Source organism: Hyperolius riggenbachi, chromosome 1, assembly GCF_040937935.1.
Source record: "Hyperolius riggenbachi isolate aHypRig1 chromosome 1, aHypRig1.pri, whole genome shotgun sequence".
NCBI classification, from domain to species: Eukaryota; Metazoa; Chordata; class Amphibia; order Anura; family Hyperoliidae; genus Hyperolius; species Hyperolius riggenbachi.
The window spans coordinates 229,026,578-229,042,418 of NC_090646.1; the positions used below are offsets into that span (position 1 = coordinate 229,026,578).

The window sequence follows — 15,841 nt, forward strand, 5'->3', positions numbered from 1 at the left end:
ATTATGATCGGTCGGTGAACAACTGCTCCAGTTGAGCTTTAGTTGGCATTTTCTTATGTACCGTAAATGTGTTCAAAATGCATCATAAAACATAGACACATTCACAAAACTACTTTAAACGTTACATTGCTCTGAAATTGCATGGATTTATGGATTCTTTGTAAAAAAAAAAACATTTACTAATAATGTATGGATACAATTGGCGTGCTGGCTGGTATCTTGACTACATCAGTGATTGCTACACACACATACACAGTTGTACCCAACACTACCAATTATGTTCCCTATTTCCTATAGACATAAGAGGGGGGATGGAATATGAACAAGATGAGAGTTACTGCCGTTTGTCATACCAGAGTACTGAAGAAAAAATATAGACCAGGTTCTTCACTGTTTTACAACTCAGGAAGACTTTAGTAGCATCATGCTTGGCCGGCATTGCATGTTTGTATCAGGAAAGAATAGTCTGTTTTCGAGAAGCAAGAGGACCTTATTTTAGGCCTAGCTGATGCATACAGTGCTTGAATCTGTGTATTCTGTAATGCACTGCAAGATGGAAACAAACAAGCAATCTAATGGTGCACTATACTGTATACTGTACTTACAATATAGTTAAAGCCTGTCTTTCAAGATTTATTATTTTTATTTTGTTATTAGTATTTATTTATATAGTACCAACATCTTCCGTAATGCTGTACATAGCATCAAACAAATAGTGATGAACACAGGTACACGAGACGTTCAAAACTTATCCAGCAATACAAATACAGACATTGTTGAGTGGTTTGAGACATCAGCAATACTGGTGCATGTTCATATGATAATAAATTACATCAGAATAAGAAACACTAGGAGGAGGTCGCTGCCCTTGTGAGCTTCCAGTCTAGAAGGTTGGGGGTTGGACACATTAGGGAAGGAGACGAGATTCGAGTTGGAGGAGAGCTTAGATGGTGATAAACCACAAACCACACTGAATAAAATTGCTCACATATACTAAGAAATAAAAAGTTGAAAAACTCTGCTTACTAGAAAATGGAAGCTTCATATGAATAATGTTTAATGCAAGCTCTTTTCTAGGTTTTAATGGCGTAGAAAACCTTCATTAATGTCATTCATTTGGTAGGTCGTCTGGCACCCTTAGCATGAAGTACCAGATCAATAGTCAGGCAGATCCGCTCCAGATGTGAAGGAAGTGCTAATACCATTATTAAACATCAGTATGTAATTAAAAGTGGTAGAAGCACTTCAAAAACTAATTAGGTGTCTTTTACAGAGTGGGGATAAGGCACTAATGACTAGGCGCCACTAGAGATCTCATAGACCTGGGGCTCTTTCCTCACAAACTGGGTTATTCTGGTGACTTCAGACTAAAACAAGCACATATCCCACCAGACACATAATGCATGTGACACTTCAGCTTGACATAATTACACATAAACTTCATCTCTCGTTAGTGCAGTTTTCCTTATTAATCATTTCTTGCTTCTCCAAATCAGTTGCTGATATTTGAACATTTTCAAAATGCGTGTTGTCTGTGATAAGCATTTCTATTTACCCTTTTCATGCGACTAATCTCCATGCCTAAGGCCATCAGGCCTTCCTCTCTTAGAGCATGTACAGCCACCATAGTATTTTCCATGGCAACATAACGCCTATTCACTTCCTGGGCACATATGTCACACTGGCGGCTTGGTAAGCTGACCAGAAAAGGGGATTATAGTGACACCATTTGAAGGATTTACGAATGGCTTTGTGGTAAATAACAGTATGTTAATGCAGAAATTCATATCTGCAGGTCTATACATTTCACTTAAGTTGCACAGTTGAACAATCACAATATTCTTTTCTGTTTTGATCTTGTTTATTAGAGGACTAGTTGGATCATTGTATCAATTATTATTATTATTATTTAGTATTTATATATCATCTATGCATATAATGTATATATCTTCCACACCACTGTACAGAGTATATATTATCTTGTGTCCCTCAGAGAGGCACACAATCTAATCCCTACCATAGTAATATGTCTATGTATGTATTGTGTAATGTATGTATCCTATTCTAGGACTATTTTAGGGGGAAGCCAATTAGCTTTTCTGTATGTTTTTGGAATGTGGGAAGAAACCAGAGTGCCAGGAGGAAACCCACACACAGACACGGGAAGAACATACAAACTCCTTGCACATAGTGCCCTGGCTGGGATTTGAACCGGGGACCCAGTGCTGCAAGGCACCAATGTGCTGCCTACCAATCTCTAATTTCACTTTACTGTGATTGTATCAATGTTCTCACTCTACTAATAATGTTAAATCACTTAATTTGGCCAGTTTATAGAATAGGACATGAAATCATGTATCAGGAGGCAGACATGAATAAAGACTACGTGGTTGAGGTTGCACATGCGGTGCAAATTAACTTTTCTTGAAGCAATAATGGATTGGACACTGAATGGAAATTACTTGTCTAACTAATATTTTTAAAATAATATTGTTTTTAGCTGTACAGATTTAAAAGGATCACTATAGCGAAAAAAAGTAAGCAGTTAAAACTTGACAGAACCAGCAGGTTTTGGTCTAGTCCATCTCCTCATAGGGGATTCTCATGGTTTTATTTGTTTACGAAAGCATTTCCTGAACATAAGTTACTGAGTCTAAGGTAACTGCCAAATAAGATACAGCCAGCATCCCTAACAGCAGTTAGACTTAGCAACTGCAGTTCAGGAAATGCTTTTGAAAACAAAGAAAAAAACGAGAATTCCCCATGAGGAGATGGTCTAGTCCAAAACCTGTTGGTTTTACCAGATTTTAACTGCTTCCTTTTTTCACTTTTAAACACTTTCTGTATCCAGCTGACCTCATCTATCTGAATGAGTTGGGAGAGAAGGAAAAGAAGCAGAATATTTGCATTACATCTTGAATGAGAATAGTATTTTCTTTAAACACATTACAGTGGCTGTGCTCTACAAAGGGATTAGCTTCTCATTGTTTACACAGTAGGGGTGTCATGAAAAGCTTCTGAAAGTCTATTTAAACTCAGTATTTCACAGTGTGTTATAAGCAAGGGAAGCATTAAGGCAGCCATACACTGGTCGATGTGCCATCAGATCGACCAGCTGACAGATCCCTATCTGATCGAATCTGATCAGATAGGGATCGTATGGCTGCCTTTACTGCAAACAGATTGTGAATCGATTTCAGCCTGAAACCGATCACAATCTGTTCAGCTGCTCCTGCCGCCTGTCCTCCCCCCGCGCATACATTACCTGACGCTGGCTCCCGGGCATCTTCTCCACGCTGCACCGCTCTGTTCTTGCTCCATCTCGGCGCTTCCTGTGTCACTCCGTGACCAGGAAGTTCAAATAGAGCGCCCTCTATTTGAACTTCCTGGGTCACTGCAGTGACCCAGGAAGCGCCGGGATGGAGCGGGTGCAGCGCTGAGAAGATGCGGAGAAGACGCCCGGGAGCCCGCATCAGGTAATGTATTTTTCATCGGATCGGCCGCCGCTAGCGACGCGCACTTTACCCGCGGGCGATCGAGGGTAATTTCCCGCACGGCGCGATCGGCGGACCGATCCGATTTCGGGAGGAAATCGGATCGTCGGCGGCGTTTACCGCGAACGATTGGCAGCAGATTCGATCCCAGGATCGAATCTGCTGTCGAAACGGCCGGGAATCGGGCCAGTGTATGGCCACCTTTATTCAAAGATTAATTGTAATAAATGACATTAGGGTGGTACTTTTATTTAGCACATACTGGAGCTGTCCACTTTCTTCCATTCGCCACCTAGTGGCCATTGAATTCATGATCTAGGAAATTGATGCTTTATGTTATATTAAAGGGAACCTTAACTGATAGGGATATGGATGTTTCCTTTTAAACAATACCAGTTGCCTGGCAGTCTTGCTGATCTCTTTGGCTGCAGTAGAGGCTGAATCACAACCCTGAAACAAGCATGCAGCTAATCCAGTCTGACTTCAGTCAGAACACCTGATCTGCATGCTTGTTGAGGGGCTGTGGCTAAAAGTAATAGAGACACAGGATCAGCAGGAGAGTCAGGCAACTGGCATTATTTTAAAAGAAAAAAATCTGCATCCTTCTCAGTTTAGGTTCCCTTTAAAGGTGGCGAGCATATTTCTATCAGCTAGTTAGAAGGGCCAGAAAACTTTCAACACCTTTTAAAGTGTAACTGTTGGGCATAAAATAAAAAAATGAATTCTTTATTTTTATCTGGTAAACAAGTAATAAGGATGCTAACCAGACAATCCAAAATACAATCCAAAAGTTAAAATTAATATTACTTTTCTTATTGATAAATGATCATTCCCCAGTTTACCTTTCTCTTATTTGGTACGCACAAAGGAAGTTGCAGGGTATGCTGGGTTGTCCTTTTTTTGCTTCTCTACTTTCCCTCAGACTTAACTAATGCAGCCTGATTGGCTGAAGCCTGTTTCCCTCCTGTTTTCCCCTCCCCACCTCTGTTCCTCTCTGATTGGCTAATATTTCTCATGCGGAGGAGAGTAAGGGAATAAATTACATGAGGGTTGGCTTCAAAATAGCCACTGTTAAAATGGGAAATGTTAAGAAGGATTTTCTCTTTTTTTTTTACTGTAGAAAATCACTAAAATCAAAATGTGGACAGTGCAATACATATGTTATGTAAGTAGAGCAAGTATTTATCTACTTATATATGTATTGTTGTATTTTTCTGATATAGTATGGCTAACAGCTCCAATTTAAGTAGCTCAGTATACATGTGACTGAGCTTTGACATTGCATTAGGCCAATCATTGCTTAAATTGCAAATTCCCAAATCCTTCCCTCATAGTCTGTTCTCTATCAGAGAAAATTGTGTTCACAGGTTTTGCTACACAAATCATGCTTCCTCTGCATATTAAATATATTGAAATGGAAAATTTAAGGGTAAAACTCTGTGGCTGAATTAAAGAGGAACTTTACCCAAGGCGTAAACTTCATCACAATCAGTAGCTGATACCCCCTTTCCCATGAGGAATCTTTTCATTTTCTCGAGTAAATCATCGGGTAAAAATGAGGTGGCTTACCTCAATGATGACAATCACAAATGACAAAAAGATTTATTGAGCTCTGGCAACGCATTTCACGAGTCGCAGCCTGCTTCCTCAGGTGAATAAAAGTGCCAATAGTAATACCAGCCAAAAGCTTTGAGCGCTTCCAATGTTGTAGGATGACTGAAAAAACAGTTTCTTACATTGTTAACCTGAATGTAATTACTGTACATTTACTCTGCACTTTCATTGCTTTGCTGATGCTGATTTGAGTATTTTGTTTCTTGCAGTGGCACGCTCTGTCCCGGGAAGAACAGGCCAAATATTACGAGTTAGCACGCAAAGAAAGGCAGCTACACATGCAGCTCTATCCGGGCTGGTCTGCAAGAGACAACTATGTAAGTCATTGCCACCATTTTTCCATAAGTAAAGAGCATAAGGTAACAACCACTACTCTCATACATAAATATTGTATACATAAAGTGCCTACCATAATACTCATTTAAGAATTGTGATATTCAGGGAAATATGTGGTGAATTTGGAAGTACAGAATAATAGATGAAATCTGAATGTCATTGAAATAATATGATAATCATAAGGGAAATGTATAGGGTTTTTATTGCATTGTTTTATTAGTTTTATGTAAGGTGTTTTTTATAAATCAGGAAAATATTGATTGTCACAAAATACAGTGCATTCTGTTAAGAGCTCCACCTGTTGGTGTAAAGGTAGATTTTCACCAGCCATTAAGATCTTTTGTGATAAGATCGTTCAGAAATATAACATGACTACAGGTGTCCCCTAACACAGATGACAATGTTAATGATCCTGCATATTGGATCACTAACGCCCAACCTGTCCTGTTTGCAGATTGCAGTCTCCTCAGCAGGGCACCTCTGACTTCTATTACCCCATCCTCTTTCCATAGAACAAAACAGATCTTTCCAGGCGACACTTAATGAAAGTGTGTATGCAGCTTTAAGCTGGCCATATACCAATCAATCTTCCCAGCAGATTTAATTACTTTTAACAAATCTGCTGGTGGACTGTTATCTCCAGTATACTTGATTAATCAAAGTGTTTTTGGGCATAGCTGTGAATTTTCATCAAGCAGGTGGGGGAGGAGTGGCGGGGGGTTGACAGCCAAATGTGTGTGTTCTGCATCAAGTGGTACAACTTTTCAATCGATTTTTAGAGTCCACTTTCACACTAATGAATTGCAGAGTGATTGATCAGGGCACTAATAAATAAGTGAAAGGGATATGGAGGCCACCATATTTAGTTCCTTGCAATGCATATTACCTGGCTCTCCTGCTGATCCTCTGCCTCTAAAGGTGCCCATACCTCTAGCAATGATGGGAAGATTTGCCCAAGGGACAGATCTCCCTCTGATTGAATTCGATCAGAGAGAGATCTGTTGGCTGCATATACACGGCAGGCTGATTCCTGCTCGATTTCAGCATGAAATCTCTCAGGAATTGGCCTTGTGATGCCCCAAATGTTAATTGTGGATGAACAATGCGGCAGGCAACAGCAGACAGATAATATATTTTAATGCATGGGGGGCACATTTACATTAGGGGGCACCACGCTGGGGGATCCGTTGCTGATATCGCATGCTGTTGCCGCCATGCTGCCAAATCGCTAGATGTATGGCCACCTTAATTAATTTAGCCAAAGACCCTGAATAAGCATGCAGATTGACTGGATTAGCTGCATGCTTTTTTCAGGTGTGAGATTCAGACATTACTGATGTCAGAAAGATCAGCAAGACTGACAGGCAACTGGTATTGTTTAATAGGAAGTAAAATGGCAGATCCCATATGCTTCTTACTTCAAGATGCCTTTAAGAAGCGGCTAGATTAGATCCATAGAAAGCATTACAGCATAGATTTAAGTTTGGTATACATAACCAATTTTGGTTGGCCAGTGATTGGCCAATTTCATCTATTCCATGTAGTATGGAAGCTTACCCATGCATGTTCGTAGTACAGTATTCAATATCTGTAGGTCCTCATGCTACATGGAGGTGTTAAAATTGGCAAATCATCGACCAATCAAAACTGGATGTTTGTAGCAGACTTAAGTCACAGGACTTCGTATTTGTAATGCTGAAGATATTTTTTTTTTGTTACAGTAAAATGATATTTCTTCTTTTTCTCACAAAAGATGAAACTTTTTAAATAATATTTCATATGTTCCTAATTAAACATTATTGTCATTTTTTTTATACTAAAATAATTAAAAAAATAAACACAAAAATTATATTATAAAGCATTATACATTCTTCTATTACGTACAAAAAATCCCAGGTAGGCAATAGCAACACACATCTAACCATCATTTTACTTTTTTTTTTTTAGCCAGATGAATTTTTTGTCACCTAATCTTCTGATAATCCTGTGCCTTTATATAGGTAAAAAGCAGCGACCCTGCCCAATCAAAATCTGCTCGGATATCAAATGGGTAGGATGGAAAATCTAGTCTTATGATGACATCTGTCTGTGTGCTGCCATTGTACATCACTTTCTGTTGTCAGCTCAAGAGCAGAGCATCCTGACTCCTCAGGTTTCCCCTCACCGATCAGAGATCATGGTTCAAACAAGACTCCAAAACTCCTTTAGATTTTTGTAACCATTTAAGAATTTAATGAAACATAACATAAGGAAAATCCCTAAATTTGAAAACTGATAGAGATGACGATTAGCCTGTTTTATGGTAGAAGTTCGCTCTCCCTCTTATAAACTGACTGCTCATTAGATGTAGACTTGTTAAGGTGTTAAAAGATATATCATGGCCCGTTAAAGTAAACCTAAAGATGCCCATTGCCAGTACAATTTTTAGTAAATGATCATGTAATCAATTCCTTAAATTGATGTGGCAGATATTTTGATGGATATGATTGCAGCCGGTATAAATACAATTGCAACTTAGATTCTTTAAAGGATGCACAAGGTGAAGGACAGACGTGTAGTTTAACTTACCTGGTGCTTCTTCCATCCCCTGCAGTTTATCAGGTCCCTCGCTGTGGTTCCCATTCACTCCAGTGTGCTGCTGACCCCTGTGAAAGATCTGCAAGGCACGTCTCAGATGCATGCCTCCTTGATCAAGTCTTTATGACCTGCACATACAATTGAGGAGGCACAGGGCATGCATGACTTTCTGATCTTTTGGAGGGGGTAGCAGCACACTGGAGTGGATAAGGTAGGTTAAACTGCACTTCTATCCCTATCCTCGGGTAACCTACAGTGCTGTGGATTGATTAAATAAGATCTTTTCTTTTGGTCTGATGATCTTTTCAAAAATACAATCCTTCACTTGAAATCACACTGTTAATGGACATTAACCGTGTTTTCTAGGTAGATTTATCACCTTGTACTCAGTGCCTGATTTGTAAAACAAGGTTCTCTTTCACAATGTCAATCTTAGCAATACACTCGAAAGCTTACAAGCCCAGATTCAGCCCTACTCCCAGTACCCTGCTGCCCCATACATGGCCTCTGCTCCAAAGAGCCGGAACATGAGGAGGCCTACATTTGTGTCCCAACTTAAGAGACCTGCTGGGACTCTGTATTGCCCAGTTTTTCATAACAGACCCCACCAGTAGCTCCACTTCCATTGTCTTTACATAGCACATACTTCAGGTGCAGTATAAAAATCCTTAGTGCATGCAGTGAGCTTCAGTGTGTCACAGAGGTCCTTGAGAAGAACTAGGACCACTGTTGCGAAAATCCTAAAATTTAAAATATATGTAAACACATATAAATAAGAAGTACGTTTCTTCCAGAGTAAAATCAGCCATAAATTACTTCTCTCCTATGTTGCTGTCACTTACATTAGGTAGTAGAAATGTGACAGAACCGACAGGTTTTGGGCTAGTCCATCTCTCTGTAGGGGATTCTCAGCATGGCCTTTATTAGTGGACCTAAGCCCATTTAAAAACGGACTAGGTCTGTCACTGCGCATGCGCCCACCGCACCCACACAATTTCCGCCGCACACGCTCCCACCCTCCGTGTGCGTGCACAAAGCACCCACCCACCAGTGCACGCCCGCCGGCCCATCTGCCCCTTCGCCCGTCATTGCTCTCGCTCTCTCTCAATGTCTCTGCGTCCCTGCACATGTGCAGAGCGCATGTGGGACACACACAGGGACATGGGACGCAGAGACATTAGGGATTTATTATAGAGGATAAAGACACTCCCTGAAAAAGATTTATATTAAGATGTTGGCCTGTCTCCCTGCCCACTGTACACTTTTTTTGGCAGTTGGATGGAGCAACTGCCATTTACTAAGTTCTTCTGAAAATAAAGAAAACCCTGAGAACCCCCCATGAGGAAATGGGCTAGTCCAAAACCTGTCAGTTCTGTCAAATTTCTACTACTTACTGTAAGTGGCAGCAACATAAGAGAAAAGTCATTTATGGCTCATTTTACTCTGGAAGAAACATACTTATCTGTATATGTTTACATATATTTTAAATTTTAAGATTTTTGCAACAGTTATTATTATATAATAAATAAATTATTATCTATTTCATAAAAAAATGCAGTTTTATATTCTAGCTAGAAACTTTCCTATTCCAGTTAAAGTATTCTCGAAATAAAACTGAGAAACAAATAGAAGATGCCAGTAAAGGTGTCTAAGAAGCCAAAGCGTGGTTAGAAGAGGCAAATAATATCAGGTTTCAGGTTCCTGTAGACCAGTGTTTGTAGCAGCTGCAAGACTGGGCCAACCTCCAAATACTTCATTAACCCTGTCAGTAAGAGAGAAGCCACCAATCCAGCACTAGATTTACGATACTGCTGTTGTTTGCCAACCAATTGCCATTTCAGCATGTTTATGTATATTTTAGCATCAAACTATAACTATCCCATGAAAGTATAATCCGGTGATAAGTAGGTTTATATACTTTTCTCGGGAGACACTTTGGCTGACAAAAGTAGAATCATTGGCAGCGGTGACCCTTGTTGGCTCTTCTCCACCACGTCTCTGTGATCCCCCTGTGTACAAGTGCAGCTTTTCCGTACAGCTGGGATTAATGCTGGCTAGAAAGCCGGGCAGCAGAATGTAGACCTCTGTACACATCTCATCTTGATAAGTGGTCTTTTTGTATGAATGACGTTCCAGCTGGTTAAACACGGACAACGGAACATTTTCATGTGGAGACTCCTGACATCAACTGTAGTACTTTTTAAAAAAAAATTATTTTCACTTAAGTATCCAGGTGGAATCAACAAAAACAGAAATGATCGTGTCATTAAGCTAGTCACCAAGCACCGATCTGAATAAATATTTATATTGTGATGTTAGTCGGATAAAAACTGATAAAATGTATAATATCTCAAACGAATTTCCCACTTAAAGAATAATATAAGATGGTAACATCTAAAGCTACATATGTATTTTAGACTTTCCTTGGCTGATGTAATTGTTCATAATCATCATTCAGCACAAATTGTATAGTGTTTACAGCCTTCCCTGATGTTGTTAACCCCTCCCCCCCCCCCCCTTCCCTGGAGAGGTTCTGGCAGGATGTATTGCTCTTGCCTGACATTTTTTTTTATTTTCTGGAAACTTCCTTTGCAGCTCCCACAGTAGGGTGCCATTTGCTCATCTACCACCCCCCCCCCCCCCCCCATATACCTAGCTCAGAATACAGTATGCTGCTTAGCAAAGGGCTGAGCAGTGTGTCTGCACATTGTTTGTTCCGGGTAAATGTCATCCAAACTGATCAGGGAGCATTGCTAAGGGCAACAATCTTCTAAAGTATATATGTGGCTTAAAGGGAACCTGAGGTAAATAATGCACATTGCTTGGCTGTCCTGATAATACTCTGCCTCTCATACTTTCAGATATAGACCCTGAACAAGCATGTGGATCCTAAGTCTTTGGATTAGCCACATGCTTGTTTCAGTTGTGTGATTCAGACATTACTAATACCAGAAAGATCAGCATTACACCAGGCAACTGGTATTGTTTAAAAGGAAATAAATATGGCAGCCTCCATATGTCTTTCGCCTTAGCTTCCTTTTAAAGCTTCACTTCTATGTTAGATGCATTTGTTAAAATTTAACTAGAGTACCCACAGATAAAGGGAAATCATCAGATCTGCTAAAAACTTGCACCTGGGCTGCCAGCCAAAAGCAGCCGCTCTCTGTGTGTGTGATGGATGTGAGAGTGCTTGTATCATACCTCCCAACTTTTTGAGGTGAGAAAGAGGGACACTTAAGCCACGCCCCTGCCACACCCCTGATCACGCCTCCTTCACACCCCTAGTCACACAAACCATAAAAATGTAATAAGAAAAAATATGTTGTTTTATTATTCAAACTACACTGGTCCTTTCTATCCTGGTTCATTTTCCTTCATATTTACATTTTAAAATTAGTAATACCGGTATATCAATTTAAGGGATGGGAATAAGTGAATCAAACACATTTTTAGTAGATAAATATATATATTTACATAGAAAGAGGGACAAAGTCCTGAAAGAGGTACAAATTAGGAGGAAAGAGGGACAGGGCTCCCAAAGAGGGACAGTCCCTCCAAAAGAGGGACTGTTGGGAGGTATGTTGTATGTGTGTGCATGGGTGTATGCACATTAGTGTATGTGTGTGTGTGTGTGTCTGTAGGGGAATGTGAGAGATTGTGTGCGCATGCCTGTGTGTTTGATCACAGTAGTTTCCTCAGATGACCAGGACTGGCTTTGCATGTATGTGTGTGCGCATTAGAGTACATGTGTGTGTACATGAATGTGTGTGTACATGAATGAATGTGTGTGTACATGAATGAATGTGTGTGTACATGAATGAATGTGTGTGTACATGAATGTGTGTGAATGCCTGTGTGTTTGATCACAGTAGTTTCCTCAGATGACCAGGGATGGCTTTGCATGTATATGTGTATTTGTGTGTGCGCATTAAAGTATGTGTGTCTGTATGTGAATGTGAGTGGTTGTGTGCGCATGCCAGTGTGTTTGATCACAGTAGTTTCCTCAGATGACCAGAGCTGGCTTTGCACGTATGTGTGTGCATGTGTGTGCGCATTAGTGTGTGTGTAGGTACATGAATATGTGTGAGTGAGCGTGTGCGCATGCCTGTGTGTTTGATCACAGTAGTTTCCTCGGTTGACCAGGGCTGGCTTTGCATGTATGTGTGTGCATGTGTGTGCGCATTAGTGTGTGTGTAGGTACGTGAATGGATGTGAGTGAGTGTGTGCGCATGCTTGTCTGTTTGATCACAGTAGTTTCCTCAGAACACCAAGGCTGGGTTTGTCTGTCCTTAGATTTTCCTTCCGCATGGGCTATTTCCAACAAAAATGATATGTGTTACAGGACAGAAAAATGGATTTCATAAAATAATTTTGACTACAATGATATGGTGTTTATGTAATGGGACTTCTATTATATCACAATTTATTTATGCTTTCAACAGAAAGTCACCTTTCATTAATATGTCTGCCTGGATTTTCACTTTAGTCATGTTAGACTGAAGTATGTTCATCTTCCACTGAACAGAGATTAGGGCAACAGACACACGTGTTCATGCATGCTAAAAAGTGCATGCAACATGTTATGGAAAAGAACAGGATACCGCAGTGCAGGGTGGGATATAGGTCTGGGGTTTACAGTAACATGATTATTGCTTGTTCGATAGCTACAATTACATGTCTGTACTTAGCTATACAGTTATCTCTGATTACACCGCTTATACTGGAGATGTAGACTTAGAAAATAAATGTATTATGATGATCTTTTACCAATCAGTACAAATAAGCTGTACACGTTTTGTTATGACAGGGTAAAAAAAAGAAAAGGAAGAGAGAAAAGCTCCAGGAATCCACATCAGGTTGGTTAAAGTGACTTTCTATCTTTTTGATGTGACTGTGTCCATAAATCCCTTCTCCCTCCCTCTCCCCCTTTGCTTCCCCTTCTCTGCACCCTTCCCCTGCAGTCCTTGGAGGACTCCGCCTGAAGTGAAAGGGATATGCAGGCTGCCATATTTATTTCCTTTTAAACAATACCAGTTGCCTGGCAGCCCTGCTGATTTTTGAGACAGCAGTAGTGTCTGAATCACATACCTGAAGCAAGCATGCAGCAAATTGAGTCAAACTTCAGTCAAACGTCTGATCTGCATGCTTGTTCCGGGTCTATGGCTTAAAGTATTAGAGGCAGAGGCGTGTAAAGTAAATAAATATGGTAGCCTCCATATCCCTCTTGCTTCAGGTGTCTTTTAACCACTTCGGTACCAGCAGCCTCTGCCCCCTTAAGGACCAGAGGCTGCTGGTACGCTAAAACGCAGCATACCGACGAATCGCCGCAATAATCCGTCCCTCCCGCCGGTCACGCTGCTCTGTCCCCGCCGCAGGATGCTCTCTCTGCCATCTCTATGACGGCAGAGCGCTGTGCGCCAGTCAGGAGCTGCTTTCATTGGCTCCTGACCCTGTCACTCAATGTAAGCCAATGGGATTGGCTTACAGGTATGACAGGGCCAGAAGCCCATGAAAACGGCTCCTGCCCGGGTCACAGTGCTCTGCCGTCATAGAGGCGGCAGGGCAGCACATTGTGGCGGGTAGAAAGTGCGAAAGCGGCGGGAACGGGTGGGGGCGCGCGCTGAATGGGACGTAGAGCTTACTTCCAGTCAGAACCGCAGCGCCACCCGCCCGACGTAGATTTGTACTGCGTCTGTCCCTAATTGGTTAAGCAGAACTAAAGTCAAATAAAGAAAGCAGCATAATGCAAAACAATTACATTATAGTGCCAATATGTATGGCCAGTGGTGTAGCAATAGGGGTTGCAGAGGTAGCGACCGCATCGGGGCCCTTGGGTCAGAGAGGCCCTGAGGGGCCCTCCCTCAATCACAATATTAGCTTTCTATTGGCCCTGTGTTGCTATCAATCATTTCTATAAATGCTTTAAATAGTAATAATCATTAACAAACTGTTCCCCATCCCCCTCTTGCACCTCTGACACTGTTGTTGTCCTTGGCAGGTTTTGGTGCACTGTATCAATTGTTATGTATAGAGTGCTTGGGGGCCCCATGTAAAACTTGCACCGGGGCCCAGAGCTCCCAAGCTATGCCACTGTGTATGGCCCTATCCACGTAAAGTTTTACCACTGGACATATGAGTTGATTTACTAAGGATATCGAACACTGAAGATAAGTGAGCCAGCACTCCTGGATTGCTGGGGCCATATCAGGCCATATTGGGGGTTTCAGAAATGTTAGACCTGGTACACACGATGCAATTCGATTATTTCCGACAGGTCCGATCTGATTTCTGACTGATTGATTTTGTATAGAAGTGATCAGAAAATCGATCATAAAAACCATAGTCAATCAGATCGGACTTGTCGGAAATAATCAATTTGACTGTCAAACTGATGGAAAATTGCATTGTGTGCACTTGGCATTAGCAGTTATGCTGCTATCCTCATTAGCAGAACTTACACTGATATCCTTATCCTCTGAGGTGATGGCTGCAAACTTGTGTTACCTAAAAGCAGACTCTTTAAAAAATGCATTCCATGATTTTTGGATCACTTATGTTCTCCAGTTTTCTCCAACCTTTTGAAATTAACACTTTGCCTGAAAAGGTTACCGATCCGTACCAGAGGTAGCGCTCACAATTGAATCACCAAAATTCACAATATTGAAATATATTAAAACCACATCTTCACATATGCAATGACATGCAATAAAATAATAGTCTCTATATTGAGGGGTGTCTCCACCAATTGGACTGTATAGAGGGTGAGATCAAGCCTGTGTCTCTTCACAACTCTAGGGGACCTCCACCAGCACCCTTTGTGTGTCACTCACCGCAATTATAAGACCAACAAATGGTCTATATGCGCTTTGGGACCGTTCCCTGGTCGTCCCCCACCTCTCAGGCAGATATGACCTCTGTTTTCCTCCTCAGATTCGGTGTGTATACTCAGTTTGTATCCATATACCTCAATGGAAAAGACTCCACATAGTGTGATAACGTTTAAAAGTATTTATTTATAAAAAACAGTTGCACTCACATGTCCACAAAAGATTCTGCGCTCAGAGTAATTTATAAACGGGCTCTCCCCCGTATGTTGGCCGGGCTGGCAGGCTCCGGGACCCTACTGTCTCAATGGACCTCCGTTGCGCACTCGGTGGCCGTTGGACGCCGTTCCCGTCTCGCCTCCACACTCCGCTTTGCGTGCGTATCCCACTTCCGCATCAAGCTCCACCCGATCGATTTCGTCACTCAGTGACTCATCAGGGGCTCGGAGCCTGATGCGTCTAGTGGGAAGATTAAGTGCAGTCTGCCCCTCCCACCCCATAGCGTCACACTCCCTCCTCTCCGTAGCCTGCAAAAGCCATCACCGCGGGGAGTGGCCCTGCCATCTATTGTGCATAGTTACGTATATAACAAATAACTTTGCTGCTGACATTAAGCTGAATCAATTGTTCCTATGCTCATATTAGCATATTAGCATACATTTAGCATTCCTCGCTACAACATATAAAAAATATAAAATATAACATGATGCCATAACGATAAAACCATGTAAATGCACCATAATAAAAGGTATTACGTTTATGAGAAGTTAATAAATGAATTAATGAATAAAACATAATTAAAGATGTGTACGGGCCAGCACCCCGCCCCCTCCTCTACCCCCCCCCTTTTCCCCTTATATCCCTATTATTCTTGCCCCACCCCCACCCCCCCCCCCCCAAAAAAAAACTTATCTCCCCTCCATTCCCTTAATTTTGCAGACAAAAATTGGGGACAGGTTGATTGCCCATACACTTACAATCCTCATCCATTCTTCA

The 15,841-nt window shown here is 41.3% G+C and overlaps 1 protein-coding gene across 3 annotated transcripts in view; it reads left to right on the top strand.

Annotated features, from left to right (window-relative positions):
• LEF1 (lymphoid enhancer binding factor 1) overlaps positions 1 to 15,841 on the top strand; it is a 169,744-nt gene that overhangs the window by 112,888 nt on the left and 41,015 nt on the right. For all 3 annotated transcript variants that reach the window (XM_068231175.1, XM_068231191.1, XM_068231183.1), the window contains 2 exons: positions 5,318 to 5,425; positions 12,829 to 12,877. In XM_068231175.1, the coding sequence (XP_068087276.1) occupies positions 5,318 to 5,425; positions 12,829 to 12,877 (157 nt within the window). The remainder of the gene's footprint in view (positions 1 to 5,317; positions 5,426 to 12,828; positions 12,878 to 15,841) is intronic.